Genomic DNA, 20,024 nt, shown 5'->3' on the forward strand with positions numbered 1-20,024 from the left:
CGTCTTCCACATCTAATCCACCTGAGCTTACTGAGTCGGAACAACATCAGCCAATAAAGCCCTGAACCCTAATTTTCTTTTGGCTTTGGCTGGAGAACGACTGTATGTGTGTTCAACAATGTCGTCGATGAACTTCAATCCATTTCAAAACTGGTTCGAGAAACCACCGAACCCAGTCCCGTCCATCAACTTCGTCTCGCTCGCTGATTCCTTCTTTCCCAAGTCGCAGTCTCCGAATTTCGCTTCGATTGGACTTCCAAAATTCTCAAAGAAGTCCCCAAAACCCGAAACAGCAGGAACCGACGAACCAGGACCGTACAAGCAAATAGCAGAGCAGTTCTTATGGGAGTGTGAGAACATACCGGATTACAGGCACACTCCAGAAGTGGATAAGCTTCTCAACGAAGATCCAGTTTTCGAGAAGAAGGAGAATCCGAGCACAGAAGAGATTGAAGCTGAGCAGAAATGGTGGGAGAGTTTTCGAGCGAGTCCTGTGGTTCAGTTTATGACTCGCGCCGAGGAGATTGCCGACGATATGAACAAGATGGAGCTCGAGGATAACGACACGCCTTATCGGAAAGAAGACAAGGATTACTGGAGAGCCATTCCTCATGTCCCGGGCTTTGACGGGAGGCCCATGCCTAGGAAGGCGATCAAATCAAAGGAAGAGAGTGATGATAAGTTTTGGGATTTCATGAAACAGTTTCTCTTCGGCCTCTGGGGTTTCCGTCAACGTCCTTACCCGCCTGGTCGACCCATTGATGTGGCTCAGGCTATTGGTTACAAACGGCTCGAGAAGCGCTATTATGACTGTAAGTGCCTTCGTTTGCTTAACCATAGTGTGATATCTTGGTGAAATGATTTTGACTCTCCCATGTCATGATGTTTCTGAATCGTTAAGGGAGCATATTCAAGTGTTTCTGGATCGTTAAGACATTACCGGGTTGCTTCATATTGATGTTGTTTCTGTGTTTGTGGGATTTGATCCATATTCTGTGTTTATGAGTTAGTAGGTGGCTATCATGATTCAGTGAGAGGCTCTGGATTCCAAGCTCTTGTTGTTCTTAATGTTGTTAAATTGTATAGTCATAGTTTCTTGTCTATGCGCGAGTTTATATGGTTCCACATTTTATCTTGTTTATGTTCTGCATGAAGGTCCAAGCTTGTGCCTGTTGTTGAATTGCAGGAATATGATGAAAGTGGTATGCTTTTTTGTGGGTTCCTTTGTGTTGGATCATAACCTTTTGTTTGTTCTCCTATGATTTAAAATTGTAGTCATAATGAAGACTGGTGGTTGGTGGTATAAAGACCGACTTGGCCGTTCTAGAGGCCCTTGTGAGATTATAACCCTTAAGACGGCTTATGGAGCTGGAATAATTGACAGAGATACTTTCATTTGGGGCGAGGACATGGATGAATGGGCGCCTATTCACATGGTTTACGGTTTGGAACCTGCAATTGCAACTTGGGAAGGTCTGTCTATGGGATAATTTGAAATCTCGGATGAATCTGATCATTGAAGAATTACAATTTTGCCTCCTATATATATGACTTCATTGTTGGTTTTATTGGCTCGTTTCTTTCTTGTTCAGTGAGGCTTGGTGCAGCGGCAACGGCTTTCCTACACAAACTCCAGAAGGGAATTCCACCGTGGGTTCCATTAAAGGGACGAGAGCCAAAAACATACAAGCAGCTTCAAAAAGAAGCTATTGAGAGTAAGAAACGCGACATGGCAGTGCTTGAAGCAAATGGTGGCGTTTGGCCTGGAGTCAGAACTCCCAGCCACGCTCTGTTTCTCTGGGCCAGTGGGTCTGAGTTAACAACTGTACTGGAATCTGATCACATGCCGAACAAGTTCATCCCCAAACAACTACGGTATTAAACTAAAGGCCCTTTATACACCATTGACTGTTTAGCCGCAATTGGATTTGATTCTTCTCTCGAAACATGTGCTTTTGATTGTAGACTAGAGTTGGCCAAAGTAATACCAGGGTTAAGGCCATGGGAAGTGATAAGTATCGAGCAAGCTATGGATCAGATCAGCTATGGTGGAGAGTGGTACCGTGAGCCGCTTGGTACCTACACCACTGGTCCTCCTTATATCAGAGAGTGGAATAGGAGTGTCATGGTAAGTTTCCTCTCCTTTCTTCTGATTTCACAAACAACAAACTTTTAAACACTCACTGTATCTTTGTGATAAATTGATTCATCTTTTCTCTTCCGTTTCTTGCTTTCTGTTTGCAGAGGCTATTCCGGATTTTCTACAACCTGAGTGTTCGAGTAGGCCAGAAGCTGGAGAGGACAGTCCCGGGTTTTGACACTATAATGGACAAAGTTCAGAAAGATTATGACAAAAGGATTGCTCGGAGGATGAAGCGGAGAGAGGAGGAGCTGAGAGAAGAGGACCTGAAGCATTATTCCGGCCGTACCGATGAAGATGAGGAGGAGGAAGAGGAGGAGGACGACGATAGCAACTCCAAAAAAGATTGAAGCAAAGTCTTCACCAGGTGGATGACAACAAGCAAAACATCCTGTTGTTTATGAATTCTTCGCCAGCAATGTCGGTGTGTGGTTGATCTGGTTATCGCATTTAGGTACACACCACATGGTTTTGGGCGTCTCCTGTAACATGGTTTGTTTGTTTTCTACCTGTTTTAAACCAACGTTCGACATTGAGAGTTTATCAGAAAAAGAGGAACTGTTTCATTAAATATTCTATGGGCTTACATGGGCTTATGAATTTATCTCGACAGACATTAAATATTCTATAAATGGGCCTCAGTTTGTAAGGCCTAACTATAGCTTTTGCGTAACAACATACCCGACCCGGTTTGTAGTGTACCGAAATGTTAAGTGGCGATACTCGATTGGTGCCCTTCGCTACAAAATTGGGATTTGTTTTTGTCCATTTTCGGTTTCGGTTCCCTGAGAGTCCCGGAAGCTCAGTGGTCGGAGTGTCGGCGTTCAATTTCTCGATGACTAATAACCCTCAAATTGTGGTTAGTTTTTCTCTCCGTCTCTCTCAATTTCATCGTCCTTGTCCAATTTTAAGCACTTGTGGTGTCGATTTCCATATCTGTTCTCTGCTAGGGTTTTAGCTGGAGTCTGAGCTATTTTGAAACTTGTTGTTTATGGATTCCAAATTGGTTGCGTTATCTTAGAGGATACTATCTTATTAGAATGCGTATTTCTCTAGATTAGATGCATGGTGCTATAACATTCGGGATTATTTGACATTTCCTTGCTTTTGATCAGAGCATTACTACTGTGATAAGTGTTCTTGTTAGGGTCATACAAGTATCCAATCTTGATTGTTCCCGTGCGAGGGACTTCTTCGTCATTATACAAATAAGATTCTCAATCTTTACTTAATGCTTAGTGGTTTGAAGAACCATGATGAAAAGATAAATCACTAAGGGAGAATCTGTACATGAAAAGCTTAATGGTGTTTTCATACGTCATGAACTTCTTATGGATACTCATTTTCGTACATTTGTCAGCTCTTTGTAGAACAGACAGGTCTTTGTTTGGTTAGAAATGATTTTCTACTGTTCAACATGGAATCAAAGTAAGAGCATCTCTTTTGCTTTGATGTGACAGTGATCTTGTTCTTGTTTGCTGTTCAGTTATATCCCAGTGACCAGCTTGTCCTTCTCGGTGGAAAGTGACATACGCTTCATGCTTCTTTTACATGTTCTTCATAAACAGGTTCGTTATGCTTACTCTTTCAAGTTGGATCATAAATATTCTATGTTTAATTAGATAGGTCTGAGTTTTCACTATTTTCTTAGTTACGCATTGTTTGGCCGTAGGTTTATAGCTAGTTAGAATATACTAAAACAAAAACTTCATTGATTAAGCTTACGAAGTTATTACAAAAACCATCTTGAACACAAAGCTTACTACTACAATCTTATTAGTCCATAATGTTCAATCTAAAGCTTTTACAGAATCTTCGGGTTCTTCTGTTTTAACCCCAACATTGGTCATCTGAAAGTGAACTTATAGAGGTCCAAGTCTAGTTCAGAAGCATCTGGTCGAAATGCCAAACTCCTGCAAAGACAGAACAAATGTAAATAAGCTTTTAGAAATACCATTCAAGTCTGAGAACACTATCTCAATATAGGGTTTTGATTCGTACCGTGGCCTTTGCCGATCATCCTTAGCTGGGTGATGTAGTCTGAGATCTTCTTGATTGCTTCAATCTAGAAATAGTCCATAATATATTCTGAGTCAGAACATGTACAGATTATACAAGTCACTAGTTGTAATCCGAACAAAGGCAAAAGAACTTTTACCTGCTCTCCCAGAAATTCACTCTCAACGAAATCAGCTAACTGGGGATCATTGTTCTCTGAGGCCACCTGTTTTGTTGGCCAAAAGTACGTGTTAGTTAGTATTAGGAAAATGACTATAAGTTTAATCTTTGATGATCAAATGGATAAGTTAGGGAACTTACTTTGTGAACGTTTAGAAGCTTCTCATTAGTGAGTTTCTCTAGAGACAGAGCCAACTCCATTGCTGAAAACAAAGATTAGTAAACTAATAAATATCTGTATCTTTAAAAAAAAAGAAAAGTTGTTATTTTAGGATTAAGATAGTGTATTTGCTTAAAGTTTTACCATATAAAGCATCTCCTTTTTCAGCATGTTCGAATTCTGAGATAGGTGAGACGATAGGGTGGAGTTTCACTCTTCCTCCTCTTTGGTTCTGTATAGAGACAACAAACCAACAATATGAATATTAACTAAGTGAATCACAAGTCTTTATCAACTTTTCTAAAACAGAAAAGAAGGTAAAAATAGAAAACCTGGTACTCCATAAACTTCTCAGCATGCCCTCTCTCTTCCTCACTTGATTCCTTGAAAAATCTGGTGATTATAAAAACTCATGTTTAGTATGGACATATATATCTCATTTTGAAGTATACGATCAAGATTATTATAAATAAGATTAAGATTAGAGTTAGAAGGTAATAATTACTTGGCTAGTCCCTTCATAGCAACGTTGTCTCTGTCAAAGTATGCGTACATTGAATGGTACACATAGGAGACGTTGTATTCCACACTGTAAATAGAAAGCAACCTCCTCCGTTAGATCTAATCTTTAAACATTTTCGTTTCTTTAATTAGACAGAAAAGAAAAGAGAAGCTTACTTGATTTGCTCATTAATGACTGCCTCGCTAGCGTCGGCAAACCTCTGGCGAGCGAGAGAGGCATGAGATGTGATTGGAATGGCCAGATCGGCTTTCTTCACCTCTTCGAAAGGCTGGAACACGACTCCGGTCATCGGCATGTTGTTTGTGTCCACCGTAGCCGCTGCAACGACCACTGCTCTGCCGCCGCCAACTTTCCTGGAGAAGCCGAGAGAAACCGACGGAGAAGCAGAGCCGTGAGGGAGTAGTGGCTTAGGAGACAGAGCGGGATTAGCGGCGGTGAAAGACGAGAGTGCGTTTGAGGCCATCGTTGGAAAATGTAGAAGAGGATAGTGTTGAGCCGCCTGAGATTTGTTGTAAGAGATGGTGATGATGATAAGAAAGAGGAAGGAGGAAGGGTTTATATAAGAGGGAAAAGGCGTGTGGTCACCGTTGGATTGAGATCCACGTGGAGGGTGGATATGAAAGCCAGATGTAGGGGCGTGTGGCGGCCTCGTGCTACATCCAATGGGATAGTGTGAACGTGAGGATATTCGATCCACGTTAACATCTCTCCAAATAAAGTTTGTCTGTTTCTCTGCTTTCTCTTTTATCCTCAGAATCTTTTTACCATTTCCGGTTCCTACTCTCGCGTTGCCACTTTCTTATTTCCTACTCGCTCTCTCCTATTTTTCGAAATGTATTTTTTAGAGTTGTAGATGATAACAAATACAATTGTTTACTATAAAAAAAAAAAAAGAAAAGATGATAGCGTTTCCAACATAAGTTAGACGTGTAAAATCCTGTGACACATATTGACATAGGAAATCGGATAGAGATAAAAGTATTTCCATATTGTTTTTATAAAAAATCATCAAGCTACTAGAACATAAGATTGAGAATGGTCCAAACCCTTTAAGACTTTCCGTATTATGTGGCCTAATATTCATAATTTACAACAAAGAAGGAAAAATTCGTGGCTCTCTAGGATATTTGATGGAGACGGAAAACTGATATACAATTATACATAGGATAGAGTCGCGAGTAGCTCAACTCCACGTAATTTCCAGCTAAAGCGCGTGAGAGGTTCCAAATGGTTCCTTGTCTTTATCGGAGACAATTACACGTCGGAGTAAGTACATTGTGGGCCTCATTAGTAATGTCACGGCCCAAGTTAAAAAATCATATCAAATGGTTTTTCTAAAAAGTTGTAATGTTGGCAAGGACAAAAATTAAGCATTAAATAAAGTGTAGTTAGGCTTGGTTTTATTTTATTGGCTTGATTTGAATCGATTCGTATTACTCTGGAATGCACAAAGACAAGGGTAGGCTATAAAAGTGTTAAAGAGCTTAATAATATTTTCGACTGTAATTACAAATTTAGCTGAGGTTCGTCTAATAGACAAGTAAAATCATGGGAGGAATGGCAAAAAAAAAGGATTGATTGTAGTCTTTAATTTTACTCTGTTTTGTGCCATGTGGTTCTTCAGTTCCCAAGTTGTGTTGCACCTATTTAATCTGATTTTCATTGAAGGCCCAATAGATAGATAGTCAGTCCCAAGGAGGAGTGATAGGCAAGTACTTTTTTTTGTAATTTGTACAGTATAATGCTGCCTGCTTGCTTCAATAAATATATTGGTGTTTATGTATTTGCCACATGTCATAAGTTAATTGGCTGCAGGAATAGTGCACAAATAACGAATCCAACGGTGCGAGAGTGGTGGGTTCCCAAAATTCTTTCCCGGAAGAAAAAGAAAGAAAGTCGTCCTTCGTTTTCTCAAAATCTTCTCTATCCTTTCTCGAGAGAATATGGATCAGATCTTCAACAAGGTTGGATCCTACTGGTTAGGCCAAAAGGCTAACAAGCAGTTTGACTCCGTCGGCAACGATCTCAACGTACGTCTTTTTTTGACCCATCCTATAGAATCTGATTCATCTGTTTTCCTAATCGATTTTGATCTATTGACGTGGTTCCGATATAATCAACCACCTTTATCGTAATTTTGGTATCATGCAGTTGTACGAATGTTTTGAGTTCATTGTTAGGTAAATCACGTCACATAAGGAAGAACATCTAATTACCAAAACCATGATATCTTAAGAAATGATTCAAATATATGATCCTATAATGTCTTCTCTTCTTGCTCATGTGGTTAGATTATTTTGTTTGAAACTGTGATCTTTTCTAACATATAAAACAATGTTTTTGTTTATGCCAGTCGGTGTCAACGAGCATTGAAGGAGGAACAAAATGGTTGGTCAACAAAATCAAAGGTTTGCTTTTTTTTATTCTTCTTCTGACTGCATCTTTCAATTTTTTGTTTTTTTGAAATTCCCCATTTGTCATCATGTTGACAGGGAAAATGCAGAAGCCGTTGCCTGAGTTACTAAAAGAATATGATTTGCCGATTGGAATCTTCCCGGGAGATGCTACAAACTACGAGTTCGATGAAGAGACAAAGAAACTAACCGTTTTGATCCCATCGATATGCGAAGTTGGATACAAGGATTCATCAGTGTTGAAGTTCACAACAACAGTAACAGGACATCTTGAGAAAGGAAAGCTAACAGATGTGGAAGGAATCAAGACAAAAGTAATGATATGGGTAAAAGTGACAAGCATATCTACAGATGCATCAAAGGTCTATTTCACTGCAGGAATGAAGAAGAGCAGAAGCAGAGATGCTTATGAGGTTCAAAGAAATGGTCTCCGAGTCGATAAATTCTAACACCTGTCTGTGTTCTGTCTGGTTCCAAAGTTTCAAGCTTTTCCATTTACGTTTTGGTTTTGATTTAAAGCCTCCTACTGTGAGTATACATCAACTTATTTATAAATCTGATCATAACTTCAATATGGCCGGAGCAATTCTACTTTGTTCTTTTTTTTTTCCAATTGTAAAGAACTACTATTCGTGTGCTCAATGATTTGGTCTTACAATTTTTTACTTGGGTTAATTTATGTTCTCTCATATATTCAAAATGAATTTGACACTCACACCAAAAAAAGTAGAAGCATGAGATGATAATCATTTTGATGTACATTTAAAGAGGTAACTAAAGGTGTTTAAAAAAGTTTTTGTACATAAGTTAAAAGAATTGATTATGATAAGCCTAAAATATGGAACATTATTACTCTACTTTTGGCTTAACAGCATTTATAATAGTCAGATTTGAGAATAAATCACACTCGCAATTGAAGCGTGTTTGATCTCACATGCCCAAAAGAATCCATCCATTTTTCTTTGCAAAAAACTGAATTAAAAAGAAGAAAAAAGGAGAAGTGTGAAATTTTTTAAAAGAAAGAAACAAAAGGATTTATTAAAAAAAAAAAAAAAGAGATGAAGACAGCTCGAGGGATGCAATAGAGCCAAGAGGAGGAGAAAGATGGGATCTGGTAAACAAAACACGTCAAAGTCAAATTACAAATTTATATTTTATAAAACAGATAACAACAACAAATTAAACTTTTATTAATCTCTCTCTGCCTCTACTCACTGGATCATCATAGCTCCAAACTTGTACCAGTCGCATCAAAGCAAGTTTTGGTGAAGAAGAAGAGACGAGGTCTTCCTCTTACTGTGGTGGTGACATTTTCTCTAAAAAGAAAGTCTCCGATATGTCGCAGAGATGGAGTAGAAAGAAGAGTAGACTTCCATTAGCGGGTCTCCTCTTTATTCTCGTTGTCACCTTTATGATTCTCTTCAACGAGCGTAGCATTCAGCAGATCCATCACCACGCCGCGAGTCACACTCAAAATCTCCGAGAACCTTCCACGTTCGATTTCGTCAAGCCTAATGTTCCTCGGATTAACTACTTGGGAGCTCATGGTACTGTTCTGATTTGATTTTTTTTTTCCGATTTTGAAGTGATTCGTGCTACTTTCTCTGCTGAAAGCATCACGAACTTACTAATTGGAGGATTCTGTTTTGAAAAAAATGCAGAGGTTTTGGATAGATTCAGCAAATGCAACTCGACGAAAGAGTACAGTGGGAAGAAAATCGGATGGGTTGACCCGTTTGAAGACCACCCGGGTCAAGTAACAAAGGAGGAGCAGAAATGTGATGTCTTTTCTGGGAAATGGGTCTTTGATAATTCATCATCATACCCTTTACACAAGGAATCTCAGTGTCCTTACATGTCCGACCAGTTGGCTTGTCAGAAGCATGGTAGGAAGGATTTGGAGTATCAGCATTGGAGATGGCAACCTCATGCCTGCAACTTGAAGAGGTAAAAAAACTTATGCTGCTTGTTTCATTTTTCCAAGTTTTTCTGTAAGAGTTATGTGTGTTGTGGATAACTGATTTGATCAAATGGAGAACATATGGATGAATAGTTTGTTATGACTTTGGGAGCTACTATTGTTTGCAAAGAACGGTAGAAACTGATGATTTAGGTGTTTACTGTGGTTATCATTTTATCTGGTAGATGGAATGCGATAGAAATGTGGGAGAAGCTGAGAGGAAAGAGATTGATGTTTGTTGGAGACTCGTTAAACAGAGGCCAATGGATTTCAATGGTTTGTCTCTTACAGTCTGTCATTCCACGTGACAAGCAGTCTATGTCTCCTAACGCTCACCTCACCATTTTCAGGGCTGAGGTAATAAATACACTCTGAGTTTAACAACTTTTATGCCTTGAGTTTGACTCTTTGTTGTGGTTTTGGTGCAATTGGTTACTTTGGTGTGTATGTACCCGCAGGACTACAATGCCACAGTGGAGTTTCTCTGGGCACCGTTGCTCGTGGAGTCGAATTCTGATGACCCTGTTAATCACAGATTGAGCGAGCGGATTATCCGACCCGATTCTGTTCTTAAACATGCATCAAAGTGGCAACATGCTGATATTCTAATCTTCAACACCTACTTATGGTGGAGACAAGACTCTGTCAAGCTCCGGTAATTATATATAGACATCATTTTATTCATCTTCAAAACCAAAAATTAACAATTGGTACTCATTGCATATTCGAACTAAAGATGGAGCAGTGAAGAAAAAGGGTCATGCGAGGAGGTGAAGAGCGCCGAGGGAATGGAGATGGCAATGGATAGTTGGGGTGATTGGGTTGCTAACAATGTCGATCCAAACAAAAAGCGAGTTTTCTTCGTTACAATGTCTCCTACACATCAATGGTAACAAAAATACTTATCCCCTGTTCTCCATCAATATGATTGATTCTACTCTCTTTATTATTTTCGCATTAAAACCGAGCTGTTGTAACTGGTCAGGAGCCGAGAATGGAACCCGGGAAGCGAAGGAAACTGCTACGGGGAGAAGAAACCAATAGAGGAAGAGAGTTATTGGGGAAGTGGGTCGGACATTCCGACAATGAGGATGGTGAAGAGAGTTTTGGAGAGATTGGGACCAAAGGTCTCAGTTATAAACATCACTCAGTTGTCTGAGTATCGAAAAGATGGTCATCCATCGGTGTACCGGAAATTCTGGGAACCTCTAAATGAAGACCGGTTGAAAAACCCGGCATCGTATTCTGACTGTACTCATTGGTGTGTACCTGGAGTTCCTGATGTCTGGAATCAATTGCTTTTCCATTTTTTGTGAAAATGAAATGAATATAACCTTACCTTGATGGCCGAATATCACCCATAAATTATATAACGGGGTGATTTTAGCTAGCTATAAGGATCCAAATTTGTTACATCCCTTGCCTATAGTCAGGCGTCATGAGCTTAACTTAGCAAAATGTAAAGATTTTTTATTTTGTACGAAATTGATGTAGCAAAATGGGCTTTAATAGATACAATCAGCAGAGGGCTAGATTTATAAACAAAAACTTAAGAGAAATGGTGTTGTGAAAAAAAAAAAAAAAAGAGAAGAGGTGGTGTATGATTTATCTTCAGCATGAAGGTGATTTACAAGCACCGATTATAAATAGGACTCTTTGCCGAAGTTCATGGATGACCTGAAAATTGAGCAAACCAAGAAGGCTTAATACAATAGAACAATCTTTTTGAACCGAATACTTATAGAAAGAGGAAGTCGACGAGAACGAACGGATTTGGAAGAATAGAGCTTAGCCCATGTTTGGATATGGGCACTGCGGGTTTTAAGGTGAGAAGAGTAGGCAGCTTCTGCGTTTATGAAGTAGACTGAGTTCTCTGTTGTCTCAGCAACCCACATTTCGTTTGTCGCATCCTTTGCTCTTTTAATTAGATTGCAAAATCCGACCTGCCAAAAATTAAGCCCACAAAGCATATATTTTTCAAACAATAATTTCTCGGTGCATATTCTCTCAGTGTAAAACTAGACAAATATTAGAATTTGTACATACCACGGATCCAACCAAATTATGGCTGATGTGGGAAACAGAGCTATCATCCATGAATGGGGTGCTGAAGCTTATAGCAAGAAGACTGTTTGAGATTTCCCCTGAATGTTGTGTGGATCCATCTGTCACAAACACCCACTGCTTCTTTTGTAGAACATCTGTGTATGCATCTCCAACATATACAACGTACGCAGCGATATCAAATTCACTGAAGGACATAATTAGAGATGATAGAGTATAGATTAGCAAAGTGCGGTAAATAGTGTTTTATAAAAAGCTTGGACTACTGAGATTAACCTTGACAGAGGAATTTCACCAAGATTTGACAAAGAGATTGGTTTACGAGGGTTGAAAAAAGGCCTGAAAACATCATCAGGGAAATTGAACAAATTAATGAGATAGATTCCAGTGTCTACTAAAGAAAACCACTTACTGAAAATTTTCAGAATCTTTTGGAGACAAAGGCTGCCATCTTGAGCTTGACCCTCTGGCATGTAAGTAAAGTGTTTCTGAATCTGAGTTCATTGGTACTAGCCCTTTCATTATGTATATTTTCCCCTCCGTCAGCTCGGTTCTCTGTCACAGTAGTAGACAATGATAACTGTTTTAAGAATCTACAAGAAAAAAGTTGAACAAGCTAATCGATGATGCTCTTAATGCAACAGTACAGTGATGGTAACGATTTTTTGATATGCATTTCAGTCCATTCGAGGTCCACAGCAACTCTGACGAGCTTATATTTGGAACTCCCCGTTCCATATAAGCTCATATGGATAAGGTTCGTGTAAACTTATAAGCCATTAGAAAAATGCCTTCTTTTAAATTGTGCATGAAACATTCAGATTTAGGCATTTGAATGTACCTGTCTCTCCGTGGGATCCCAGATTGTTACAATGCCTTCTTTTGGATTGTGCTCTCCTTCATTACTTAAGCTCGTCAGGCCAACAAGCCTAATCCTCATGAATGGGGTGACGTTCCTTTCACCTAAACCAGCGTCTTCCAGAGCTTTTGCCACTGATTTTTCCATCTGCATTTGCTTGGCTGCCTGAGGTTCAGATTGAAGCAGTTAATTACTGTAATCAATATATCAAGAAAAGGGAATTACTATTCTACCTCAAATTTTGCTTTATATGTAGTGAAAGATGTCAACTGCTCTAGGCTCATTTCAGCCATAAGAAGTTCAGGTTCAGCAGCCGTCTCTAACAGCTTAAAGACCTTGGCTCCTTCTTCGCTGTCAGTATCGTTTTGGCTGTGAACACCATTAATTCCTCTCTGGTACTCACACATAATACCCTCAACAAGAGCTGAGCGCCTACGGAAAATAGAAAAAGAAAGAAAGAAAAGTACGAATGAGAATAAACCATGAGGAACTGCAATCTTTGGCTCTTCTGTTGGCAAAACCATCCATATTCAGAAGGCCAGAAGCTTTTCTAATAAATACAAAGATTCTTTGTCTGTCCCAAAAACTACTTAGAACCCTAATATTGGTGTATGTAACAAATGTCTCTAGCTTTGATGAGTTAATCTGACACTTCTTAGAAAGTGATGTGCTAAATTGATCACATAAATGTTACTAAAAATTGCTACTCTACAGTTATAAGGAAACTTGCCTCTGATTATGCAGCTGTATAATTCTACTTTCTATTCTCTCTGATCGAACTATTGACTTCTTTTCACCTAACCTGTATACATCAAGAAAATATAATGCTTTGCGAGAAGTATAAGGAAGACCAAAGTGCATTAACAGGCACACATTTATATTGACCTTTCCTTGTATAGGATGGGGTATATTCGTGTGATGCCAGCTAGCGTTTTAGGCACTGGACCCCCATTGCACTTGATACAGTTGAAAGCCAGAGGGACACCAATTTCTTTACCTTGAGGAAGAGATTAAGAACGATCAATAGAAAGATAATAATATGAAAGCAATAAGAACTCAGATGATGTAGTGAGGTCCACAGCATAAAGCTACTTACAGAAGCCTAGTCGGTCCGCCCAGTGAGCTCTGTATGTCCCATTAATATTCAACAACAAACAGATTGTACTTGAAATCACTGCCTGAAAGTTTGGTTGAACGAAACTCTAAGAACAAACCAACCTGAGAAGATATCAGAAAATCTTATAAAATGCAAAGTCTAGGAAACCTCAAGTGGTGATGTTGGGGTAGCCCAGCCAGAAAGTCCTGCCCCGAGGATCTTCAGATAAGAGATAAGAACGTAAGCATGCTGCAAGTCAGTGATCTAACCAAAATCTGTGTTGCAAAACAAAGTATATCTTGCATGAATATAACTTACTCGAAGCTTCTGCCCCACAAACAATTTGCCAGCATTCAGCTGCTTGGTTAGCACGACATCCAGAGCAGCATTCATCGAGTACCTGTGATTTAAAAAAAAATCCTATGGAAATGAGACAAGAAAACAGGTAACAGAACAGCAGTAGCAATTTCATACCACCCATCAGTGAGTTCGACTTTCACATTGCTGCAATTATCAGAACAATGTGCTTCCTGAGAACCATTATCGGTCCTTGGATTAATAGCTGATATGCAGAGGACCATCATTGAAGAAGCTGGAGCATCACCACTCAGAATCCTCTTGATTGCAGAGCAATGACCATGATTGACCTCTCTCTCATATCTATTAAGAAGATTAACCATGTTAGACTTTGCATGAGTTTAAGTAACGAGTTGTGTTGTGAGACTGGGAAACCTGTATTTTAGTTCCTCAAGAACATTGGTGATTGTTAGAAAGTTTCCTCTGCATTTGGCTGGGTAGTATATGTCGTAGCATGCAAGTTTCCAGACTATCCACCTGTAGTGATTAGTAACCCACCTAGTGCATATGTAGTGATAGATAAGTTAATAGATATAGACATCAAACTGTCTATCTAATAGAGTGACAATCACATGCAAGCTTCAAACGAACAGTCACACACTTTTTCTGATATAATAAACATATAACACGGTTAACATTTCAAGGGACAGAGAAAGTACTTTCTGGATGCATGTTGTAAGGAAGCACCCGACTCAGCCAACATTTGAAGAAAAGTTTCAGCTCCAACCTTGTTTGAAGAAGACTCATCACAGAATACATATTTATCTGCATTACTTGATTTGATTCTTCTGACATGGTCTGGCACATAATCCATCTAAAACCACCTCGTAAATGTGTTTGAGTGAATGAAGAAAAAATTTATGTAACGCAGGAACAGGTGAAAGGGACAAAAAGATTTTACCCTGGTCGTAGCTGTCGGATGCATTCCAAAAAACTCCTTGATATATACTCTTGGAGACTTTTCTGGATATCTTGTAGAAAGTACCTTTTTGGAAGTAAGTGTATCACACGATACAACAGACAAACCTGATAATAGACAGGACACCAAAATTATAAATCTGAGAACCAACCAATTAGATTAACAAAAAATTAAAATTAAAATTAATCGTATATATTACCACTTGAAGCTTGCTGAGCATTTTTCTTTAAAGGAGTTTTAAAGGATGAAATCCTTGGCCTTTTGAAAGGAGAAACGGAGACTGTCTTTCCCAGCCTTTTCTTTTGGGTACTGTCTTGTTTATTGTTTGCATAAGCTGTATCTCTGCGATTTGTTATATCAACAAGTGGCTGATCAGCAGGCCTTCCAAGTTGCCTAGCTCTTGGAATGAAACCGTTTCCCTTGGAATTATTCACTGCCATATCTGATGCTAAAGGCCTGTTATTTGATAGTCCATGTGTAGCAGGTTTACTGATATTCAGAGCACAATTGGTCTCATCAACAGCCGTATCAAATTTCTTGATCAAATTACCCCCTGAAGCTAGGTTCTCCAAGTTAACTGATCTAAATTGCTTTGAAGATGAATGAAGAGGAGATACAAAACTATTTGACGTATGTTTGTTGCTTGTCTTTTCTTCATGAGCAATATAACCTGTGTTGACACTTCCATTGTTTATAGCAATATCACTTAGCCTTTCATCTTTCTGTGGTGTAAAAAATTGATCACCTCCAGCTACATCATCAAAGAAAGACCCTAACTCAGGGTCACCAAGAAGGTTTCTGGCACGTTTCAACGCCTCAGCTGACACTGACAATGATTTTCCACCAGCAGTCTGAAACTTTGTTGGAGGCACCTTTAACGATGGATTTAAGATTTCAGATCTCTTCCCAGATACATAATTCTCATATTGTCCTGGAGTTCCTGAATGATGCTTAACCACTGTAGCATCAAACTCCTCATGAGTTTTTAAACCGGACCACCCATGTTGCTGGAGGGAAGAAGACGACTGGTTCACATGGTTAAATCCATTCAAATCATCTTCTTCTAGTCCTAACAATGCCTTGGCTCTTGCTAAACCGGCAGAAGATACATTAACCTTTTTGTTGGAAGCTGTCTGAAAAAGACTGTTGGGAACACCAAACCCACTCTCCCTGGGAAGAACGTTGTCTACACAATCAAAAAGAATCTTATTAACAAATAAACTATGAAAAAATGTCACTTCTAATATTTATTCTCTAAACGAAGTAAGATGTGTGTTGATTAGTTCTTCACTATTCATCGTTTTATCTGATAACAACCAAACTCAAGAAACCTGGAAGTTGAACGGAGTAGCAGCACAAACAACAAGTTCATATGTAAATGCGCACACAGCTGGATATAAGACTTAAAAAAAGAGGAGATAAGAACACACCTGAGTCAATTATCATATCACTTCCTAGAATAGACAAAGGTTTGGCAATTGAAGACTCTTTCAAAGGGACAGTTTTCCCCAAGGCCGTCCTGAACATTGGCATAGTTTCAGCTGTATCCACTTGTCTCGTTTGGGGAATTGAGCAATTTGTGTTCTGCAAATCTAAAAGTGTAGCCAAGAACATGGAACATTCAAAAGATTTTCAGGAACACATATTCACCAACATTAAGTAACAATTCAAGCGAATTCAGAAACAAATGACTAGTCAAGGGAATTCAATACTGTCACATAAAATACCTGAATAAGCAACATTCTCTGCTAAAATGGATTTGGCTTTAGCAATCGAAGACTCTTTAAGAACTACAGACTTCCCCAGCCCAGTCCTGAACATTGGGATTTCCCCAGGCATCGATTCTTCCCGTTCTATAAGCTTCGAGCATCCTTGAAGCATCAAATAATAATTCAATCTCCTTTGAGTCACATGACAAACACGATTCGACAAAGAAAAGGAAGATACGAAGAATCACCTTGGAGCAAGAGATCGGCCATGGAAGGTAGAGGAGCTGTCGATTCGAGCGCCTTGGTTGGCGTAGAATCCGAGACGGACTGAAGAATCCGGCCAGCGACTTCCCACCGGAAACCATCGCCGCTGGAATCGGAAAATAAATGCCACGTCGACATTTATTCAGTTCTAGGGTTTCCAAGTTTTCCGATTCGTCGTTATATGATTCAGCCGGAGAACTAAACCTCGCGATTCAGAATTGCCTACCACGCCAAGAGGGAGGAGTCGGGAGTGCGGAATTTTTATTTTTATTGTTTTATTTTCTTTCCCCAAACCAAAATCATCACCAAAAATCCAAAAAGTTAAAAGTTCTGACAAAGGCGGGAAAGTTGAAAAAGATTTGGGCCGAAATTATGAGACGCGTGGTTTTATTTTAACTTTGGGCTTGGTTTTTACGGACATAGCGTTCCAAGACAAGTGTGATATTGCCACGGCCTTTTATTGCGGTAACTAACGGCACGAATGCTAACCCGAAATCGTTCCAAACAATAATTGCTTACGTGGACATTTTAAAACATCTGTTCAATGTGATTGGTGACTGACTTCAATGAAAATTACATTGCAACAATGGTCAAGTATCACAGAAAATTACATTGCAACAATCTCCACCTTCAAATCTCTAAACACGCCAGATTCTGAGAACTATAATTTACACGGGGGAAGCCGCTGAGGAGGCAGAGGGTGCTACAGAGGGGATCGCGGGAACACCGATGAATGAGAGGAATCCGGAGGCGGCATGATCTTGTTCGTCGAGGAAGAGATCATCGGGAGCTCTAAAGGCGCCATGGACACAGATTGTTGCTATTCCGATCATGAGAGCGGATATCAATACAGATCCGACGCTTGTGAAGAAGATCACTGCGATCGTGGAGAGGATTAGGCCACCGAGAGTTTCGTATTCGGAGAAAGATCGGCCGAAGAGGATAAGAGGACGATCTGATGGACGGAAGAGGTAGAGGAAGAGCCAGGAAGCGGCGAGACATAGGAGGAGGATGAGAGAGAATGGGTGGGCGAGAAGAGAGAAACCAAGGATCAGAGCGACAATGCAAACGTAATTCACCCTGAAATAAGAGGAATTTTTCCGGAATCGCGTCCCGGCCTCGGAGAGAGAGTCAGGCTTTGTGAAAGCGGATCGATCGAGGAGCTCTGACCACGGACGGCTACGAGATAGACCACCACAGACCGTCTCGGTCACACCGTTGACAAATGCACGGACGACTGGAGGTTGCGATTCCACCACAGCGGTTACAATCGGAGGCTGATTGGTGGTGTCTGTTGCGGTGGTGGAAATTGGAAGAACAGGGGGATTTGTTGACACCATTCGATTTTGTTCTTTTGGGATTTTGAGATTGGAAAATTTTAGGAGACGAATGATTTAGAGGTTGCTGAAGTTGCGGTAGTGTTATGTATATATAGGATCACAATTACGCGTCTTTCAACTTTGATTATACACCTTGCTTCATCTGATAGCTAATCTATATTCATTTGCTAAAATAAAAATAAAAATAACCTCCTGATATTATAACTCAGGTTATTTTTTTGCTTAACGTAGTTTATACAATAATTCTTGATTACTTAGGCAAAGTGCATTTGACCATTAATGTTCCAGTCACAGGAAGTTTCCCTAATAGAAAATATTTTTAACACAATGTTGATCTGTCATATGGAGTAGTAGACTTGACAATGTCAAATCCTTTTTTCTTTGATAACATTCATCTTCGAATTCTAAACATAATTATATCTAACGAGTAGACAAAGACTAAATAACCATTGTTTACCCTGATAGTAAGTTGTAGCATCATATATAGCATAAATGTTATTTCTTAATGCAACTCCATCAAACCTTAGATATGTTTACAATACGAAGTAGTTCAAAGTTACTTGATCGATGAGAGTAGATCATACATTTCAAGACAATCACACTAATCACCTACCACGGAATTAAAGAGTCGCCCCGTTCCAACCAAAGAAGGATCCCTGCAAGAAGAACCACACGAGAAAAGAAATGTATAATTGATATATCAGGTGGTTATAGGCATAAACACTCCAGATGATGGATGACCCTCTAAGCCAGTTAGACAACGGATTTAGAGAAGTTGAACGAATCTCCTAAATAACTCAACAGTGTGGGTGTAAAGATTGAATTCGAGTAGTGGAACGGTTTATGCATTTGATTTAATTGTTTATAATGCCTAGTTTATGAGTAAAAGTTATAGGTCCGTCTTATGATGATGAACTTACACACATAAGATGTATTTGTTCCCTATTCATGACCTAGTAGTGCTGGTGTAAAGCGTGTAAACATTGTGCATATTCTTGACTTTGATGGTCCTAGAGAGACAACGAACAATGAAAATGAGACATGGACGCATATCGGGCATATGAAATCATTAACACATTTGCATATGTTATGTCACTACATCAAAAAAGTTATCAGAGAGAGGGAATTGCTTGCCTTGGTGTCATAAAACTTGAGGAAGAATCGAGACTTGGGCACCGATAGCTTAGTCTCAAGAATGGCGGAAACAGCAGCGCTTAGCTTCTTGTTCACATCCGCATTAAGGCCACCGATAGAAACTAATTCACCATAAGCTGCAGGATCCTCGGTCCCGCCAAATGACATAGGCACTGAGCCTTTCAAGACAATCATCACATACTGCAAATTACCACAATGAACAATGCAATCAGATAATGATCTAAGAAACAACATTACAGGACAAAAATATTTAAACATCACTAACATAAACAAGCAATCGTCAAAGCAGACCAATATTGTTTTTGAAAACAAACTTCAGCAATGAGAAATTCAAGGGCCAGGAATGGCCTAGAAATCGTGGTAAAATAAAAAAGAAGAACCCCAACGAAGATTGTACAAATAAGTCAAGAGAAGACTCCGGAAATGTGAACCACTAGAATAGAACGGAGCAACGAGATAAAATTGCTTAGGGTTTCTATATCATGCATGTGAAGAAAACAACACTCGAATCGCTGTTATTCAATAAGGAGAAGAAAATGATTAAGAGATAAAGACGCACACAAGGCAAATCTCAGGAGAAAACGAAGAATCGAAACAAAATTCGAACAGAACGAAACGAACTAGAGGTTAAATCGAGAGAGAAAAAGGGATTACGTTCTCAGGCTTGCCGATGATTTTCGCGACGGTGGAGGAAGCTTCCGAGAGAATGGAAGATGTATCGACGCCGTCAAGGTTAACGTTGGTGGAGAGGTTGAGGCACGGCATTTTCTTCTTCTTCTTCGTCTCTATCACTCGACGCCAATTTTTTTTAGTCAAGCGGATAAAGAGAGTAAGACCACCCAGGAATTTTCCCCTTTTATCCTTAAACCTTTTTTATTCGCTTAGG

At 39.5% G+C, this 20,024-nt stretch overlaps 7 protein-coding genes and 1 long non-coding RNA gene across 14 annotated transcripts; 4 read left to right on the top strand and 4 right to left on the bottom strand.

Annotated features, from left to right (window-relative positions):
• The first annotated feature begins 3 nt into the window (after positions 1 to 3).
• Positions 4 to 2,796, top strand: AT5G01590 (histone-lysine N-methyltransferase ATXR3-like protein). The gene is made up of 5 exons (NM_120237.6): positions 4 to 812; positions 1,276 to 1,473; positions 1,593 to 1,875; positions 1,966 to 2,128; positions 2,245 to 2,796. Exons 1-5 carry the CDS (start codon positions 119 to 121, stop codon positions 2,488 to 2,490), a joined length of 1,584 nt encoding a protein of 527 aa, NP_568092.4. The 5' UTR covers positions 4 to 118; the 3' UTR covers positions 2,491 to 2,796.
• A 45-nt stretch (positions 2,797 to 2,841) lies between these two features.
• Positions 2,842 to 5,156, top strand: AT5G01595. Its single transcript, NR_142521.1, has 3 exons — positions 2,842 to 2,999; positions 3,627 to 3,708; positions 5,133 to 5,156. It is a non-coding gene; the product is annotated as an other RNA (long non-coding RNA).
• FER1 (ferretin 1) lies at positions 3,823 to 5,921 on the bottom strand. The gene is made up of 8 exons (NM_120238.4): positions 5,157 to 5,921; positions 4,984 to 5,067; positions 4,811 to 4,871; positions 4,623 to 4,710; positions 4,460 to 4,521; positions 4,299 to 4,364; positions 4,142 to 4,205; positions 3,823 to 4,053 (listed from the first exon to the last, which is right to left on the bottom strand). The coding sequence occupies exons 1-8, from the start codon at positions 5,462 to 5,464 to the stop codon at positions 4,019 to 4,021; spliced, it is 768 nt and encodes a 255-aa protein (NP_195780.1). The 5' UTR covers positions 5,465 to 5,921; the 3' UTR covers positions 3,823 to 4,018.
• Positions 5,922 to 6,698: 777 nt separating this feature from the next.
• Positions 6,699 to 8,086, top strand: AT5G01610 (hypothetical protein (Protein of unknown function, DUF538)). Of its 2 annotated transcripts, NM_001342600.1 has the most exons (4): positions 6,699 to 6,709; positions 6,817 to 7,031; positions 7,355 to 7,409; positions 7,494 to 8,075. In NM_001342600.1, the coding sequence occupies exons 2-4, from the start codon at positions 6,945 to 6,947 to the stop codon at positions 7,862 to 7,864; spliced, it is 513 nt and encodes a 170-aa protein (NP_001318453.1). In that variant the 5' UTR covers positions 6,699 to 6,709; positions 6,817 to 6,944; the 3' UTR covers positions 7,865 to 8,075. The 2 variants fall into 2 exon arrangements, with proteins under 2 accessions (NP_001318453.1, NP_195781.1); NM_120239.3 differs by lacking the exon at positions 6,699 to 6,709 and having other exon boundaries at positions 6,713 to 7,031; positions 7,494 to 8,086.
• A 348-nt stretch (positions 8,087 to 8,434) lies between these two features.
• TBL35 (TRICHOME BIREFRINGENCE-LIKE 35) lies at positions 8,435 to 10,786 on the top strand. Of its 3 annotated transcripts, NM_120240.1 has the most exons (7): positions 8,435 to 8,529; positions 8,644 to 8,962; positions 9,077 to 9,362; positions 9,561 to 9,732; positions 9,834 to 10,030; positions 10,112 to 10,264; positions 10,361 to 10,786. In NM_120240.1, exons 2-7 carry the CDS (start codon positions 8,752 to 8,754, stop codon positions 10,689 to 10,691), a joined length of 1,350 nt encoding a protein of 449 aa, NP_568093.1. In that variant the 5' UTR covers positions 8,435 to 8,529; positions 8,644 to 8,751; the 3' UTR covers positions 10,692 to 10,786. The 3 variants fall into 3 exon arrangements, with proteins under 3 accessions (NP_568093.1, NP_850749.1, NP_001190201.1); NM_180418.4 differs by having other exon boundaries at positions 8,455 to 8,962; NM_001203272.1 differs by lacking the exon at positions 8,435 to 8,529 and having other exon boundaries at positions 8,602 to 8,962; positions 9,053 to 9,362; positions 10,361 to 10,717.
• BRCA2B (BRCA2-like B) lies at positions 10,721 to 16,976 on the bottom strand. The gene is made up of 20 exons (NM_120241.4): positions 16,628 to 16,976; positions 16,398 to 16,541; positions 16,101 to 16,262; positions 14,870 to 15,856; positions 14,653 to 14,777; positions 14,411 to 14,565; positions 14,127 to 14,249; positions 13,869 to 14,054; positions 13,713 to 13,794; positions 13,563 to 13,613; positions 13,395 to 13,476; positions 13,184 to 13,295; positions 13,029 to 13,100; positions 12,532 to 12,730; positions 12,281 to 12,463; positions 11,852 to 11,994; positions 11,716 to 11,778; positions 11,422 to 11,626; positions 11,145 to 11,318; positions 10,721 to 11,052 (listed from the first exon to the last, which is right to left on the bottom strand). Exons 1-20 carry the CDS (start codon positions 16,779 to 16,781, stop codon positions 10,987 to 10,989), a joined length of 3,468 nt encoding a protein of 1,155 aa, NP_195783.3. The 5' UTR covers positions 16,782 to 16,976; the 3' UTR covers positions 10,721 to 10,986.
• A 105-nt stretch (positions 16,977 to 17,081) lies between these two features.
• Positions 17,082 to 18,192, bottom strand: PRA1.B5 (prenylated RAB acceptor 1.B5). Its single transcript, NM_120242.3, has one exon. The coding sequence runs from the start codon at positions 17,981 to 17,983 to the stop codon at positions 17,312 to 17,314; it is 672 nt and encodes a 223-aa protein (NP_195784.1). The 5' UTR covers positions 17,984 to 18,192; the 3' UTR covers positions 17,082 to 17,311.
• Positions 18,193 to 18,319: 127 nt separating this feature from the next.
• Positions 18,320 to 19,981, bottom strand: AT5G01650 (Tautomerase/MIF superfamily protein). Of its 4 annotated transcripts, NM_001342601.1 has the most exons (4): positions 19,793 to 19,981; positions 19,118 to 19,318; positions 18,904 to 18,993; positions 18,320 to 18,639 (listed from the first exon to the last, which is right to left on the bottom strand). In NM_001342601.1, the coding sequence occupies exons 1-3, from the start codon at positions 19,901 to 19,903 to the stop codon at positions 18,937 to 18,939; spliced, it is 369 nt and encodes a 122-aa protein (NP_001318454.1). In that variant the 5' UTR covers positions 19,904 to 19,981; the 3' UTR covers positions 18,320 to 18,639; positions 18,904 to 18,936. The 4 variants fall into 4 exon arrangements, with proteins under 4 accessions (NP_001318454.1, NP_195785.1, NP_001329952.1 ...); NM_120243.4 differs by lacking the exon at positions 18,904 to 18,993; NM_001342602.1 differs by having other exon boundaries at positions 18,320 to 18,993.
• Positions 19,982 to 20,024: the final 43 nt, after the last annotated feature.

The sequence above is a fragment of the Arabidopsis thaliana genome, chromosome 5 (assembly GCF_000001735.4).
Source record: "Arabidopsis thaliana chromosome 5, partial sequence".
In the NCBI taxonomy this organism is placed as follows: Eukaryota; Viridiplantae; Streptophyta; class Magnoliopsida; order Brassicales; family Brassicaceae; genus Arabidopsis; species Arabidopsis thaliana.